Source organism: Schistocerca americana, chromosome 1 (assembly GCF_021461395.2).
Source record: "Schistocerca americana isolate TAMUIC-IGC-003095 chromosome 1, iqSchAmer2.1, whole genome shotgun sequence".
In the NCBI taxonomy this organism is placed as follows: Eukaryota; Metazoa; Arthropoda; class Insecta; order Orthoptera; family Acrididae; genus Schistocerca; species Schistocerca americana.
Genome location: NC_060119.1, coordinates 762,014,278 through 762,032,358, shown reverse-complemented (window position 1 = coordinate 762,032,358; position 18,081 = coordinate 762,014,278). Strand labels below are relative to the sequence as shown.

At 44.0% G+C, this 18,081-nt stretch overlaps 1 protein-coding gene across 1 annotated transcript in view; it reads left to right on the top strand.

Moving 5' to 3' along the window:
• LOC124611678 (homeobox protein araucan) overlaps positions 1-18,081 on the top strand; it is a 319,751-nt gene that overhangs the window by 191,272 nt on the left and 110,398 nt on the right. The window contains exon 3 of the mRNA XM_047140265.1: positions 5,566-5,687. Coding sequence (XP_046996221.1) covers positions 5,566-5,687 — 122 coding nt within the window. The remainder of the gene's footprint in view (positions 1-5,565; positions 5,688-18,081) is intronic.

The window sequence follows — 18,081 nt, the reverse complement described above, 5'->3', positions numbered from 1 at the left end:
TTTTCTACATTTATCTTGTATCCATACTCGTCGTTCCTTCTTGCAATACTCTTCAATATCTAATGCTGTAACCCCTCTTCTGACTTCGCCAACACTGCATGATCATCCGCGTATTTATAGTTTTCATCCTTTCTATTCCAGTTACAATGGGTGCATAATTTAATATTGGTGTCTGTTAAACACACGAAAAAGTAGTTTCCTTTTATAAAGCTGCAGCCTAATAAATTAACAGCCAATAAACTACGCGTTTGTTTGTTTGTGAATAAACTGGTGTCAGGATGCGTCCTGGAGCAGTATCACTAGACTATATAGGTTCTTTCGGACTCATTTTTTGGTAGTTAGGGGCCTCGTGCCAGAGGTCCCTTCGTTAAAACACGTTCCTCTCAGTCCCACCTCGCGGTAACATATTACTAGTAACTATATATGCACCTTTCACATTCATTATTTTGTGTCTTCTCTTGTGTAGTAACGTCTCATGAACAAGTAAAATAATTGTCGACCCCTGTGGAGTTTTTATTCGAGGGGAAGTAATAACATTTTTATCCCCGTTCCCTGGTAGGAGTCCGTTATAAATTAGGGGTGGCCGAGCGTTAGTGACGCTAATTGTGTGTACGATGGAGCGGGCAGATAGGCGCGGCTGCCATTATGGAGTTGTCACAGTAAATAACTGGCGACTGCCGCGAGCTGCCCGCGGACCACAAAGCGGCGAGGGGTCGGTCGCCGCGGGGGCGCCGCGCCGCTTCGCCTCGCGTCACATCCGCGGTCTGCGAGTCGTGTCACGCGGCGCGTAGCGAACCGAATCAACCAGGGTCATTCCTTACGCCATATTCCTGGGACCATATTACTTTCTACTACGAAAATTAGCATCCCACGAAGCTTCGTTAATGTAGTATACGCGATTACGTACTCTTCTCTGTAACTTAGTTTGCTGACGCACGTCTGTGCAGTGCCGGTGGACATGAAGATAGCAGGTTCGGATTCCAGTGGTGAAAAATTTTTCATCTGCACAAACTGGCTTGCAATTTTACCCGCCGGATTCTGCACTGAAGTCCTGGTTAAATTCAAAACCATCTCGTGACACTGTTGAAGTCCGTTAGATGGGGACGCAAAGTTCATCGGTCCACTCGCTGCTAAGTGATCAATCAAGTGGCATCCAATACAAAGTGCCTGCACCGCGCCTTGAGTCACATTGGTTGAATCATGCGCATGAAAATATAATCAACAATCCGTCTAGAAAACTCACGCTGTTGTGACTGCTTCCCGGATGTTAGATGTTCTGTATGAAGCCGTCTATGTCATGGGGTTCCTACAGCAAAGTAGTAACATAAGAAACCTACGTGTGAAATTTCCATCAAGGAAGAGAGAATTCTGAGCAGTAGAAAGACTCGATTAGAGAGTGTCGACCATTTGGAGACGTTACTTATCTGTAAACAGCCTAGATAAATTCAGTCGTGAGCGAACTAATAGCGTTATTATGTACAGCCGTCAGGGAAAATGGTGAACTCTATATGCGAAAGATGTCGTAGGTGGTCGGAGACCATTTAACAGCCTGTGTAGACAAGCTCGTTAACCAAAAAAGTCGCGGGGTAATGGGACTCCACAATATTTAGGCGATTCTTACTACTTATGGGGTTCTGAAGTAGGTGTATGATGATCTTATCACCCTGTAAAACAAAGTAGAAAGGTATGTGGTGGTGGTGGTGGTGGTGGTGATGATGATGATGGAGAATGCAAAGCGTGTAGAGGAGCATGTGTTCCGGAAAGCACCATAACTTACACGTTGTTGCAAATGCCAGTTTCCTTCAGAAGGTGCGTACGTGCGCACTTGCTGACTTAAAAAATCCGCCGCTTATATCATTACTGCAACAGCAGGACCATAGAACAATGGAAATGAGTACAAACCTTGGTCGTACGTATTACTACATCTGTCGATCAGCAAACCAGGCAACGGAATCTTCCGAAAGAACGACACCATTGCATTCTGTATCTGGCCAGTTACAGCAGCATAATTCTCTTGATCTCTCTGGTGTGTGAGACCCGTCAGTCACTAGAAAAAAATCATTTAAACGTTAGATTGCATGAACATTATTGCTGAGCTCTTCATGCTTCATTCTTTCTTCCCGAACTAATTTGTGTTTCCTTATAGGACAGCTCCACACACCAATATGTTAGAATAGCGCTAAGGCAGTTTGAAAAGCAGATGAATTGTAGATGATATCCACTTCCACAAGTTTTCCGATTAGTGATAGCGTCAAACACCTCTTGAAGTTCATCGAGCACCAGTCCTTAACTTATAAACTTCCCTCTCATAAACTAGAACAATACCGTAATCCAGAATGAGATTTTCACTCTGCAGCGGGGTGTGCGCTGATATGAAACTTCCTGGCAGATTAAAACTGTGTGCCCGACCGAGACTCGAACTCGGGACCTTTGCCTTTCGCGGGCAAGTGCTCTACCATCTGAGCTACCGAAGCACGACTCACGCCCGGTACTCACAGCTTTATTTCTGCCAGTATCTCGTCTTCTACCTTCCAAACTTTACAGAAGGAGAGTTTCTTTGAAAGGGCACGGTCGAATTCCTTTCCCGTCCTTCCGTAATCTGATGAGACCGACGACCTCGTAATTTGGTCTCTTCCCTCAAAACGACCCAACCAAGCTCTTCAGCGATCTTCCTAGGTTAAATGTCGTCTCGGTACCATTCGACTTACGAGACGCCCATCTCAACACCAACTGCCGTATCGTCTTCAATGATTACGACAGTGTTGTGCATCTTGATTATGGTAACAACTCGCTTAATTTTCTCGATTTATGTTCTCTGTTTTACTGTAACAGCTACTGCTGGATTATGCAGTATAGTAGCACAAAGGTGCAACTCAGTCCATTCTTTTCTTGACAGACAAAAGGTAATTTTCATGCCGTTTGAAAGCATTCAGGTTTTTTGGGAGTTCTGCGTACTCGGAGGTGTCTTCGTAGTCTTGTAGCGATGTACTGGAGCAATGTCGCCTTTCTGAACGAACTGCTTTAAAATGGCAATATTATTGTCTGTTACGTTTAATCAGTAATTCGTGTGAAACGTTCCCCGATGTATAACTTCATTCCAGTGCCATAAAGTCCAGTTAGGTATGATCAGTACGAAATTAAGCAGTACTAAAAATCAAGATGTGCCAAGAAGAATAGGCAAGGAAAGAAGTCTATGGAAATCATTGCTAGGAGAAGGGAAAGATCAACCGCTCATTTGTTAATCGGGCAATAGAAGAAACAATAGAGGAGGTAAATGAAGAGTGGAATACTAGGGAGAGATTATAGAGGATTTTGGGTGTAGGAGTTGAGGATAGATGAGCAGGCAACGACAAGATAGAAAAAGATGGAAGATAGTATTAAATCAGTTGAAATTCCTACAAACCCTCTTCTGATAGCAATTACGCTCCATAAAGAAATGATGAAGGCTATTCAGTCTTAAAGTCTTGCAAAAGCTAGTAATTCAAGTGAAGCAGTGGTGGTAGTAAAATTAATGCTGATAGTTGCAGTGAACTGCTACTAAGGTTCTTGGACAACTGAAATTTTACGCTGATTGCAATGGATAGGGCGAGACATAATTTCGAAAGAATTTTTGTTTTTCAGTTTACGTTAAGTATGCTTTTGATCGGCACATTTGGAGCTTTAGCCAGTAGGAATGTTAGCTGCGGTAAATACCAAGAGGAAAGAATGGCTAATAATCTAAGTCATAGGCTTGAAGAAGGAAAGGACACATTTCATCAGCGAAATTTGGTTCTGCTCTTTGCCATCGGGAAAGTCACAGATGAGTGGTTTGTACGATTAGTTCGTAAGATGTCGTGCAGGATTTAGGTCGTGTAGTTGCCGTTATGAAACGAGGCTGTTCAAAGTTGCCCATGTCATCTCCTCACGTCTCACCCCGGTTCGCTCCTGATCAAGAAACGTCGTATGAGGTTGGCTGGTTAGTGCGACAAATTGATACTTCTGCGTGTTTAAGTTTCGCGGACTTATCCTGCATTATAGATACGGTACTGAGTAGCAGTGTTCTGTGCATTGCATAGTTGCCTGTCCAAGTCTCATTTGTGTGTGCTGGAACGGAGTTTACATTAGAAAACGAACTAAATATGTAATATACAATGTCTCAAAGTCTTTCAGCAAACTTTCTCATGACGAAGTAGATAGACGGAACTTTGCCAGATCACAGAAATGAACGGCAGAAGTATGTGAGGTCTAAGAAAGAACTGTGCAATGTTTTAGCTGCATCCTAACTTCTTGAAGGGCTGTAGGTGTGAGTGATGTCTTCTGTTCACCACGAAAGGGATAACAACGACAAAATATATTCACTCAGATGTACGATTTTAATAAACAAGTGGTCTGCAGGGCAGTTACAACATTACAGTAGAGGAGAGTATGTTGCGGCCAGTGAATCACTGCGCAACTACAGCACAAAATTGAGTACACGGGCTCCGAAGAGAGTGTGCTATTGGTTTACTTGGACGAAGTTTAGGCTTCGTAGGACCATACGAAGAAATGAATTTGGCACGACCCAATGGTAATGGTTGCCTGAAACTACCTGTATCTACTTCTATCCAGTATATATCAGTGCTTTGGGTGATTAGGTGGTGATGATGAGTGCCTAACAGCTACGAATATTGTCTTTTCGGGATGAAGGGTATGTTCTTGGTCCTTTTAAGGCGAGACGTCGGTACAAGAATACTGGCAGCGGTATGAAAGTCATCGCAAGCTTCCCTACACGGAGTCTCCCGTAAATATATCGTGTTCATTGGTGACACATTACAACATTCTTATCTCAAATAATTCCAGAATTAATTTAACAACTTCCTGAACGACGGCCTCGCAGAAAGCTTGTACGAACGCATATTCATCAGCGACGACGTTCTTCGTTACACGGGCGAAAGAATTTCACGCCTGTTAAGATATTTAGTTTTTTTATCTCTGAACACTTTCATGCTGTCTTGGTAAATTTTGTATCAATTGCATCTATACACTCTGCGAATGTTCATACATTTTTTCATTCCAAACATGTTAGTGCTTCTGGCTTCTCCCAGGGGACGACCGCAGTGGCCGAGCGGTGCTAGGCGCTTCAGTCTGGAACCGCGCGACCGCTACGGTCGCAGGTTCGAATCCTGCTTCGGGCATGGTTGTGTGTGATGTCCTTAAGTTAGTTAGGTTTGAGTAGTTGTAAGTTCTAGGAGACTGATGACCTCAGATGTTAAGTCCCATAGTGCTCCCATTTCTCCCAGGGGTTGAAGTAAAGAAATACTTTTCTTCAAAATTAATTGTAACACTTGGTTTTTCGTAGTGACTGGCAAGAGTTTACTTCAGGAAACTATATATCTTATTCTAGACTAAAAGTAGAATTGTTTAGTATTTATTTTGGACTTCTTTTTTGTACTAACAACTGAAATTAACTCTAAATGGCAATTCTGTACATAGGCGAGATGACCTTAACCCGTACAGTTTCGTGACGACTACTACAATGGTTGTGCACAGTGCTCTGCTGCGAGCGGCTTGAGAAGGCAACGCGCGTTGCGGCTTTTGTGTTGGCAGAGCAACCCGTACGCGCTGAAGGACAGCGGCTCGGCGGCGGCAGACATGGGCGCGTGGACGAGCGCCGGCCTGCAGCCCACCACCGGCTACTACCCGTACGACCCCACGCTCGCCGCCTACGGGTGAGTCCACTAGATACACTCTCTGTCTTTCTCTCTCACAGTGCTTCCGTGGCGCGCGTCGCTCACCGGAACTGTGCCTCTGCACCACGACGCGTCACTGCCTTTTTTAAACCTGCAGATGAATTCCAAAACCATCTTACAGGACAATTTGCTTAACGTGTTATTATACATACTTAGCTCTCGATATCAACATATACACTCCACAATCCACCCTGCAGTGCGTGGCGAAGGATGTTTCATACCAGCAGCGATTTTCTGTGCTTTTCGATTGGCGTACTGAGCGAGAAAAAAGACACACTTGATATACCTGCGAGCTCGCTCCAATCTCTCTCGTGCTCCTTTCATGAGTCCTACTTGAGGTGTACGATCGTGAAGAAGAAATGTCACATTTTCTCATTCTCTTAAACTTCGTGAGATCAACTTCCCCGAGAATTTCTGTTACACTTTCGTATGCGCTATACCAACCCGTCGGTACCCCATCAGCAAGTCTCTGAAGTTTTTGTGTGAGTTGTCATGCTTACTTCGCAATGACACCAAACATTTGAACAATATTTCAGAACTGGCTGCTCTTGCGTCTTGTGTACGATTTAGTTTGCAGATACATTGCTTCTCGCACAACCCTGTCAACAAATCTAAATCTTACCGATTTTGCGCCTTCGTTCCATTACATGCCTCTTGTAATTTCTTAGACTTTCCCGGCGATTTGATGACATCTCGTGGAAATCGGGTTTCCTGCCGGATATCAGCGTCTTCCAAACACCTGATGAAGACGTCAAGTAATGACGTCGAAATATCGTGTCTGGAAGACGCTGATATCCGGCAGAAAACCCGATTTCCACGAGATACATACCTCTTGCTAGTATTACCTCTACAAATTTAAACGCTATGGCGAGCGCTAGATATTCATTCCTAATTTTGTAATCCGATTATATCGGGACATTTCTTTGTCATACGCACGATCTTGCATTTATCCAAATATACAGAGAAAGTTTCCATTCATTACACGAAGTGGAAATATCGCTATAATGTTTTTCATTTTCTTACGATCGTCCAACGACGGTACTTCCTTGTACACAACAGCACCATGAACTAACAATCCTAGAACATTGCTGACCGTATCTCAAAATCAATCGTATACATTGAGAACACTGGAGGTCCCAAGACGCTTCCTTCGGACACACCAATGTCACTTTAGTTTCACTTCATTACTCGCTGTCACGATAATTTGCTTGGCTCTGTCAATCAAACATTCATAGATTCAACAGCACAGCTGTGGATATACTCCTTATGACGCAGATTCTACTGCAGGCATTCGATGTACCGCTCCATGAAGAGAACCATTTTTTTTATTCCAAAGAAACTGAAGCTCTACCACAGATTCGTAATTGGTTTGGTGTTATACAGGGACTGACTTCAGTTTGTAGTCCATCGTCTTCTAGTACCAAAAGCGGTGGCAGTTACCATGTGATAGTGGACGCGACTGTTACTTCCCCCCGATTACTATTTCCAAACGCAGAGCTTAAAGCACGTATTACATCGTCAAAAAGTCGGTCTTTTATGGAAAGTAGGAACACGCTCCTTTCATAAAAGACATAGAAGCGCAACAGTCCCCGTATTTAATGAAACCTATTTGACACAAAGTTGTTCTCGAGTGTAATAAGACTAAGTCAAAGTGTCACTCAAATCTTATTTGCTACACTGCGTTGTATCCAAGGAAAACTTCGACACATGCTGTTTTCCTTGTTTTTAACAGCTGTGGGAAGATAAGATACACATGCCAATGGAACGGTAAAATAGGAAAGTTGAGTTAATGTTTGTCAACAGCAAGCTCACCGAGCAAGATCCATCGCTTCATTCGGTCAAGGAAGTTAAGCCAATCATCCGCCCTATCGTTAAGCAAGCTTGGGCACCATCGTTAAAGATATCGTTATCGATAAGGTATTTTAAAATTTTAATCCCAGCAAAGAAAGCTAGGGAGCATGTACGCTTTCTTTCTATTAGACGTATCTGGTGCCTTCCGTTGGACGAACAACAATTGTTTTCCATACTCACGTGGTGCAAAATCCGACTGGGTAAGAAGACTGCAAACCTTCGCCAACTACAATGGTAGGAGGAGTCATGGGAGACATTGCCAGTAATATATGAATTACATTGCGGGTACGACGCATGCAGTAGGCAAGCATAAGAGGCCAGAAATCTCCATTACCAAGGGGCAGAAAAATGGGCTTGGCAAAAAGCACAATAATTTGCAGTGATTAGACAGAAAAAGTTACTTGTAACTGCGTTAAACAAAACCGAATAACTCAGATGCAGAGGGGGTTAGTAGTTACAGTGATGCTTTATTGAATGTAGAGTCGCTAGTCTTTTGGTGGACAGTATGATATACAGGGTGAAAATCATCTAAACCGACATACTCTGGGAGGCTACACGAGGGAAAAAATAAATAAATAAATAAATAAATAAATAAATTTTCTAATGTAATGATACCTTGAGCATTTTTTTAATCCGGCAGAGGGCGTAGGGCCTAATCGCACCCAGCAAGTGGGCAATTGCGCAAAACATGTAAGCCAAATCAAAGGTAAGAAACGTCCTTCATCAGAAATAGTTAATCCATTTAAAAAAAAAAAATGGTTCAAATGGCTCTGAGCACTATGGGACTTAACATCTATGGTCATCAGTCCCCTAGAACTTAGAACTACTTAAACCTAACTAACCTAAGGACATCACACAACACCCAGTCATCACGAGGCAGAGAAAATCCCTGACCCCGCCGGGAAGCCGGCCGTTGTGGCCTAGCGGTTCTAGGCGCTACAGTCTGGAACAGCGCGGCCGCTACGGTCGCAGGTTCGAATCCTGCCTCGGGCATGGATGTGTGTGATGTCCTTAGGTTAGTTAGATTTAAGTAGTTCTAAGTTCTAGGGGACTGATGACCTCAGAAGTTAAGTCCCATAGTGCTCAGAGCCATTTGAACCATTTTGAACCCGCCGGGAATCGAACCCGGGCGTGGGAAGCGAGAATGCTGCGCACGACCACGAGCTGTGGACATCCATTTCACTACAGTGGCTGAACAACGTGGAACTATATGATTAACCACTCAGAGCAAAGGTTCGCAGTGTTACGTGGAACGGTGTCTAATGCCTCCTACACTTCAATCATCTGAGGTGTTTTCAGATGAAGGATCGTTCGGGCGTGATGGGGTCTTCAACGTCAACAGTTCTCATGCTTTGAGTGAGGTTAATCCACATGCCAAATTTACTCGAGGTAATCGGTTGCGGTTCTACGTTAATGTGTGGGCAGATGTTGTTGGTGATGACTGCATATCTCCTGTCTAGGTTATTAAATGACTGGCATTATTAAAATTTACTTCCCAGAGCGTTAATGGATGACGTACCACTCGCTAAAGAAAAGCACATGTGGTTCTAGCATGACGGATTGCTGCTACGCTTTAGTCGTCCTGTGCGTCGATTCTGGTAGCGACAGATCCAGGAAAGTGGATTAGTTCCAATGTCCTGTACCATGGCCTACTCGAGCTCTTTATTTGACCTCTCTGCACTTTTTTTGTGCACGGAGAGATGTGCAATGTTGTGCAGAAAACCCCTGTTGAAACAGAAGAGAATTTGGTTGCCCGGCTACCAGCAGCAGCAGGAATTAAAGACACTCCTGCTGCCTTTGACCGTATTAGACAGAACTTGACCCACTGGTTAACCTCTGTTTGCAAGTCAATGGGGGGCATTTTTGAGCATATGCTGTAACTGAATTGATTATGTTGTGTTGATGTTATTGTCCTATGGTAATAAAGAATTTGAACTTCGTCACATTTTGTCCACACACGAAAACACACGAGAAAAAGTGTTTTATTGTCCCATACAACATTACTTTAATTTTCACCACAGAAAACCCGTGTACCTGTTTAAAAAATCCTCACGGAAGAATATGACACGAGAGAAAAAATATTTGTTTTGTGTCTTGTTCACCCTGCCAAAGCTCGTCCGTTTAAATAATTTTCACTCTGTGTACTATTCGAATTCGTGTCGAAAGGCAGTGACCTCTGTATAGACAGATTTCTGTTTAGCTGTAGGTAGGGAGTTATCTGGGATGGAGAGGAAGTAGCCCGGTGTTGCACAGCTGAGCCGTGGGCCCCCGTCCACAGTTGCGGCCATTCATCTGCAGAGAGCAGCGTCTGGAAATCTTAATGGCAGGCAGGCAGCCCCTGCGGGCGCGGCGCACGCAACCCGCAACTCGCCACGCGGCCCCAACTGCCAATGAGCACGGCAAGGCAGGCTACGCCACGCCACGCTGGAGCGCACAGGGAGACACGCGACGGCGCGGGCTTCCTGCTGCTAGCGACGCGAGCTGGCAAACTGTACACCACGCCTGCAGACGTAAACGGCCGTCTCAGACGGAGCTTGACGCCCTTCCCATATTAATGGTCGCACGCGTTTGCCTAGGCTGCGTGCGCGTCACCACACTGGAGAACATGCGCGATGCTATCTGATCCAGCATGCCTTCTGTAGCACGTGTTTCTCAAGCTGGGCTTAAAATTTTTATCCGTTGCACAACACGCTAATTGCCTGCAACATGTCAGCTTGTTGTCTCACCAGCAGGCACCGTTAACTACAACAGTGACGAAAAATAGATTTTTAATACTTCTTCTGCGCAATTAAGTTTGCTGACAAGGAAAATTCCCCATCACACCCCTTTTAGATTTAGTGGTAAGATGGCCCAACGGATACTGCGTCAAAAACTGTACGCAAATCAAGCGTGAAAACAGGAATAAAGTGTGCTGAAGTGCGAAAATCTTCTTCCTGTTTTCATGCTTGATCTGTGTTCAGTTTTGGACGGGCTGTGAACTTGACGATCTTACCACTAAACCTGGGGGGGGTGGGGTTTGGGATGGGGAGTTTCTCTTGTGATGTCTGTGAGAAAGTGACACTAGCCAAAGGCCAGCCGACGGCACAATAACAGTATGAAAAAATATTAGCAAGGTTAATTGGTCGGAAACATGTCATCAGTCACAACAGTGTCAAAGACTTGACTTTACGAAATTTGTAGAGAAACAAAAGAAATGCTATGTTACTGTGTGGGATACTTACAAACAGAATACAACCCATTAACACTCAAAGGATATTTGGACTCAAGTCTTTCACAACTACTACACAAATATTCCACAGCCTGACATATCTTTCCTCCTAGTTGGAATGATGTTGAATACTTACAGCTGACTACGGCTCGATTTAATGGGAAAGTTACGGGCAGGCGCCAGTTTCCCTCTCCCAATTGTACTTTACTGTTCCCCTATCGAATCAACATGAGTCACATACTAAATTCTCTACTTTTCGCTGTTTATCGACAGCGAAAGTTGGTGAACGGTTGTCAGGAGTTTCTTCTTTCATTTCCAACAGTTAGGAAATGGATGCTTTTGTCCAAAGGACGGCCTATTTGTTTTAATTTTCTGTGGTTTTCTCAAATCGCTTAAATCAGATGGTTCCTCTGAAAAAAAAAAGAGCCAATTTCTTTCCACATTCATCCCCGATTATACACACGTTAATAAATTCTTTTATTGTCTTCCTATCTTTGAAAATTAATTTACCAGCCACTTTTTTAAACTGCTGTTGTGCATCGTTTTGTTATTGTGGATGACATCTGAACGTATTTATTCACGCCAGCATCCGGAAATAAAACAAAAACCAAAGCGTTGGAGGGTAACCGTGGATTTTCAAGAAATATTAAGAAAAATTCGAACTCTCATCTGGTGAGGAATTTGAGGCCAGTGATTTCCGGGAAGGAAGAGGGGAATATTGATTGAAATGGAAATACTAGAGCAATGGTTCCCATCCTGGGGGTAATCATCCCTGAGGGATAAAGTATAATTTTCTGAGCGGTAAGAACAAAAGGGTTGAAGTCCATTTCAGTCATGAAACTAAATCGTTTTAGTACCTCATTACTATTGTCATTTTTCATAGGACTGTAATGCTGATTGCAAAAGTTACCAATAATTATTTTTTTCAAATGCTGTCACTAATGGGTCTCACAATGTGGTGGGGGTTAGAGTTTATGTAACAAACGTATGAACATCATCTTCATCACATAGCACACGCCCTACAAACATTCTTTGTAACATGCATCGATGGCAGTAAAATTGAAACGTAGGGAAACTAAAGGTAATAACGCATCATTCAGTTAATTGTGTCTAAAGTTGTATAGAGATATGCAAAATGTCTAATTTTTAAAGAGTTATACGGTAACACCTCCTTTATGGATTCTTTTTTTTTTTTAAAAAAAAGTGGCCTATATTTAATATTTTTAGGTACAGCTTTTATGTAGGAAAGGGAAGACTGGTGGTTGTAAGACGTAGTGACTGTAATAACGCCAGTTTGAAACTCACTCTCATTTATGACACCCAACGTTCCTAATCAGAAATGAAACAAATACGTAACTGCAACCAAAAATAGAAGTGATAATTCAACAATTATGCCAAAAGTGCAAAATTTAAGCATACAACGAACTTCTAATCCAGTCACTTTCAAGTTTATCACAGCCATATTTGCAGAATGTACACAGCCCTCATGTTTCTACAGATCCATTATCACATGTTTCATGACACCATGTTTTACATTGTGTTCACTGAATCCAATCCTTCTTGCAGCTTCTGTCGTAGAAGTAGCCTCCATAGTCACCACAATAGAGATCCTTTGTGCGGGACGTGGAGTGTGCTCTGACTGAAGTTTTCTTGCCAGAATTAGCAAGACCCGATGTCAACGCTGCTAATGAATCGTTATTGAATAACCGTCTACTGAGAATTGCTTTTTTGGATTACGGCCAATTTCCCTAGTTGACATCTTCCCTCATACTTGGTCAGCCAGTCTCGAAGAGTTCTTCGTGGGATGTTAAATGTCATCGAAGCCTCCGCAACAGTAATTCAGATGTGTTTCAGTGGTCTTCCGTAGCAAACTAGCCATAAAACTGCACATGGCGTTAAAACTGCACGGCGTTGTTACCCTATGATCACATATGCTTAAATATCTCACGAAAATGCATTCTCCAGTTTGTATGTAGTTACCGCAGTGCACCAGAAATTATTTCATTATTCACTTCGCAACAACCAACTGTCCGCAGCTCGTGGTCGTCCGGTAGCGTTCTCGCTTCCTGCGCCCGGGTAGCCGGGTTCGATTCCCGGCGGGGTCAGGGATTTTCTCTGTCTCGCGATGACTGGGTGTTGTGTGATGTCCTTAGGTTAGTTAGGTTTAAGTAGTTCTAAGTTCTAGGGGACTGATGACCTTAGATGTTAAGTCCCATAGTGCTCAGAGCCGTTTTTTGAACAACCGACAGCAGTACACAGCAGTAACTGTGTAGGGGCTACTACACTGCTTTAGGACCTACACCTTATTATTACCTATGGCTAGACGCAAAGCACTGGCAGGCTAAAGTATTTCAATTTCTGCCCGTTCAGAAGTAAGGAGTTAACGATCAGGTGATTTAGAGACAGTTGGCGCAAGTATAGTGGATATAATTTTATTTTATTAATTGCAGATGGGGTGCAGGGTGTGGATGAAGACAGTGTCGGTCAGGAGGCGAGTGGTTCAAAGGAAGCTTGCTTTGCCACAAGTGTCAGCCCTCATTGTGAAGAGTTTTCTGCTCTGAGGAGGAGTTGGGGGTAGCACTCGTGATGCACTGAGAATTGCGTCATTACTCTAAAAAAGTGTGCTAGAAACAAGCCGTACCAGTTGCCTCAATGACTTTTCATTCTAAAGTTAAGTTAGGCTCTAATTATCAAGATGGGGCACTGGGTCCGGGGAGAATGGTGGGAGGATTCTAGCTAACATATGACTACACTCATGTATAATGGTCTCAGAAAGGTTGGAAACCACTGGGATAGAGTGACAATCTAATGGACCAAATGGACGGAAAATGCGTCGACATGAGTCTGGATTGCAAGAGTGGTGCAGGAAGGAAAGTAACAAATCTTCTGGCATGGAAGATTGATTCAGGAAATCAAAGAGAAAGACAAAGTTACAAAGGCACTCGTCCATATTAGTTATTCACGTAGTCACTACAGCTGCCTAGTATTTCTTCCATCGGTAAACCAGTCTGTCGAAACTGGTGTACATGAAAAAAGGGTCCAAGCCTAGGAGCCAGAGAGAACGCATCATACGAGGTGCATTCAAGTTCTAAGGCCGCCGTTTTTTTTTCGGACTAGAAAGAGATAGAAACACGCGCATTGTTTTAAAATGAGGCCGCGTTCATTGTCAATACGTCCCAGAGATGGCAGCACCGTACGGCAGATGAAATTTTACCGCCAGCGGCGAAAATGAGAACTGTTTTAAATACTTAAAATGGCGACGTTTTCCTTACTTGAACAGCGTGCAATCATTCGTTTTCTGAATCTGCGTGGTGTGAAACCAATTGAAATTCATCGACAGTTGAAGGAGACATGTGGTGATGGAGTTATGGATGTGTCGAAAGTGCATTCGTGGGTGCGACAGTTTAATGAAGGCAGAACATCGTGTGACAACAAACCGACACAACCTCGGGGTCGCACAAGCCGGTCTGACGACATGATCGAGAAAGTGGAGAGAATTGTTTTGGGGGATCACCGAATGACTGTTGAACAGATCGCCAACTGTCTCTAAATCACCTGATCGTTAACTCCTTACTTCTGAACGGGCAGAGTTGGCATTTCTGTGGGTTCTGCGCACACAATCCTGCATGACGACCTGAAAATGCGAAAAGTGTCATCCAGGTGGGTGCCACGAATGCTGACGGACGACCACATGGCTGCCCGTGTGGCATGTTGCCAAGCAATGTTGACGCGCAACGACAGCATGAATGGGACTTTCTTTTCGTCGGTTGTGACAATGGATGAGACGTGGCTGCCATTTTTCAATCCAGAAACAAAGCGCCAGTCAGCTCAATGGAAGCACACAGATTCACCGCCACCAAAAACATTTCGGGTAACCGCCAGTGCTGAAAAAATGATGGTGTCCATGTTCTGGGACAGCGAGGCCGTAATCCGTACCCATTGCGTTCCAAGGGGCACTACGGTAACAGGTGCAGCCTACGAAAGTGTTTTGAAGAACAAATTCCTTCCTGTACTGCAACAAAAACGTCCGGGAAGGGCTGCGCATGTGTTGTTTCACCAAGACAACGCACCCGCACATCGAGCAACAGTTTCTTCGTGATAACAACTTTGAAGTGATTCCTCATGCTCCCTACTCACCTGACCTGGCTCCTAGTGACTTGACTTTTTCCAACAATGAAAGACACTCTCCGTGGCCGCACATTCACCAGCCGTGCTGCTATTGCCTCAGCGATTTTCCAGTGGTCAAAACAGACTCCTAAAGAAGCCTTCGCCGCTGCAATGGAATCATAGCGTCAGCGTTGTGAAAAATGTGTACGTCTGCAGGGCGATTACGTCGAGAAGTAACGCCAGTTTCATCGATTTCGGGTGAGAATTAGAAAAAAAAATCGGAGGCCTTAGAACTTGAATGCACCTCGTATAGTAGTCCAGTACTCTGCCACGACGTGCACTACACAGCCAGTGGAGAGGTTTAGGTCGTGTGCAAGCTGCCTGACGTGAATGAGACTATTGCCTTGAGTCGATCCTCCGACGCGACACACGTTAACACTTGAGATGGAAATGCTCAGTTGCCCATACTTACCCTCGTTTCGTACATCTATTCTGCCTGTATCAAATTTCTGCCACCAAGACCATATCTCTTTTCATGAATTTAGACTCGCTCGCTAAACATCTAACAATAATGGCGTTGAAGAGCGGCTGCAGAAGTCTATTTAAACGTGAAAACCTCATCCGCACTCCAGTCGTCATCCACGTATCCGTCAACGCTTCCATTTTAAAAGTGTATTTCGAGGTGCAACGGAACTGCTGCCCGTATGACTGTTTCTTCTTTGTAGATATGGAATGTGATTCACGCAAGATGTTTACATACCCATGAGATCCCTTGCTACCTTACATTCTGAGCCACCCTCATGCTCATGCCATTAGAGACTGTACTTCGCCGCCAGGCTGAGAAATTTTCTCCTTGCTGCGTGGATCAGTGGAAGTGGTTGTGATACACGACGATGACGGTGATGTCTGTTGATTGTAAACTGAGCTGTTTGCAATAGAGATATAGAGGATTTTGGGAACATACACTGCCTTCGACGTTATGAAATACCTCGAAGAAAACGATATACAAAACTAGTACTCGTTCAGGAAATACAGTTCTTGCGAAACACAGCTGGGTCTTTATTTAACGAAGTATGAGTACTATCGACAGTTTCTAAAGTTGTTTCCATATCTGTGTGCTTCTAGAAGGCGTTTGACACCGTTTCTTATAAGGATTCTAACCACATTTCGTGCCTATGGAGGATCGTCTCAGGTGTGCGAAAGTATTCGTGATCGGCAGTAAGACCACAGTTTGTAGTAACTGACAGGAAATTATGTAGTGAAACTGAAGTGATATCTTGGGTTCACCAAGGAAGTATTATAAGCAATATGCTGATCTTAATCTGTATAAATGATTTCGCAGACAATGTAAGCAGCTCTCTTTATTATTTGTAGAAGATGCTGTCGTTCACCGAATGGTAAAGTCACCAGATCAAAACAAATTGCGCAATGGTTTAGAAAAGACCACTGATTTATGCGAAAAGTGACATTTGATCCAAAAGATTAAGAAGGTCCTTCATATGAATGTTAAATTACGAACAACTTAAATTGGAATCATCATGTGTAAGATGTTATGTGGAAAGTGAAGTAAAGACTGCGTTTAGTTGATAGGTCACTTAGAAGATGCAGAAAATCTACTAAAGAGAGACACTACAATACGCATGTCCATCCTGTTCTGCCCATTCTGTTCTGGAGTGTTGCTGCACAGTACGGGGACGTTACAAGACTGACAGAGAACAATTTCAAAGGGGGGCAGCGCAATAGGGATGAGTGTATCACGGACATGATACGCGGGTTGTGATGGAAATCATTAAAAAGAAAACAGCTTTAGTTGCTGCGACATCTTTCCAGGAAATTTTTGTCACCAACTTTGTTCTCCGGATACGAAAGTATATTTCTGACCATGGTAGGAAAATAAGAGACATCAGAACTCACACGGGGGGACTTAGTTCATTTCTCCCAAATGTTGTTGTAGAGAGCAAAGGGCCGAAATTGTTTGAAAGTGGTTCTATAAACACAATGCCAACTCTTAAGTATGAACTGTCATGTAGATGTAGACATGTAGATGTATTGTCGGCCTGTTTAGAATGGTGTTCTTGTGATAACGTGCCCACTTCCTAGTAAAGAGGATTGGCCAACACAGTGCATGCAGGGTGGGTACCCCGGAAAGCAGTGGCGCGCGCACGTGAGCCTGGGGAATCGAAGTGAGGCGAGGGGTGGTGCGGCCTCTTATCTGTCCAGGACAGGCTAATTGCGCCGCCAGCCAATGGCGGCCGTCGTCAAATACGCATTACCCGGCGCCGTCACAATGGCGCCTCACCGCACCGCACCGCACCGCGCAGCGCGGCGCTCGTAATTGAAACCTAATGACGCCCTCAGGCCGCCCGCATCCGACACGTGTAGACCGTATCTGCCCTGCGTTGCATAAATATCGCCTTCAAAAAGGACAAAGCGAACTACTGGTCGTTACCATTTTCCGCTAATGTCTGTCTGTTTCCGTGTACTCATCGGTGATAATTTAAGTCTCGCTATATTCCCGGAAATACCTAACAACAGCACAGTTCCCGTTCTCCGCCTATCCATATACCTGCTTAGTCTTAGATCATTAATAGCGAAAATTGGTGGGGGTGAAACTCACTGTTCTGCTCTCGCGCTGTTGATAGGACTATACGACGCAATAAATCTCCTCCGATCTCCCCCCCCCCTTCCTCCCCTTTCTCCCTCTCCACTGCCTTCACCTTGAGCATCGTTACCAAGCCTGGTAGCAGTTTAAAGCTACTGCCGTTTTGTTTCTTACCTTTCTCCATATCGAAATCGTGCTCCGTCTCCAATGATCTTGCAGTCGAGAGGGTCCTATCCCTATTTTACTTCCTCCGAGTATCGTTTGTCGTTCTCAAACGCCCTCAAAGTATTGTTAGTGACTTCACATGCAGATGAACTGAAATTCATTGACTTAATTCTAAGGATTTGCTGTTACCGATTCCACGTTATGACCCCGAAGACCGTGCGCTGGCGGCTGGCATTTGAGCTTCCCATTGTCAGTGACGTCATTTGGATGCGGTGTGAAGGCGAATGGTATCAGTACGTCATTCTCCCAGCCGCTGTTAGATTTCTAGAGTTTTGAGGGACTTATAATTCAAGTAGCTCCTCAGTTTTGACAGAGTGCAACCCGTTCCAGTGTCAACAAAGTAAAGTACTCAGAAAGGGGTAGGAAACTAAATGGAACTT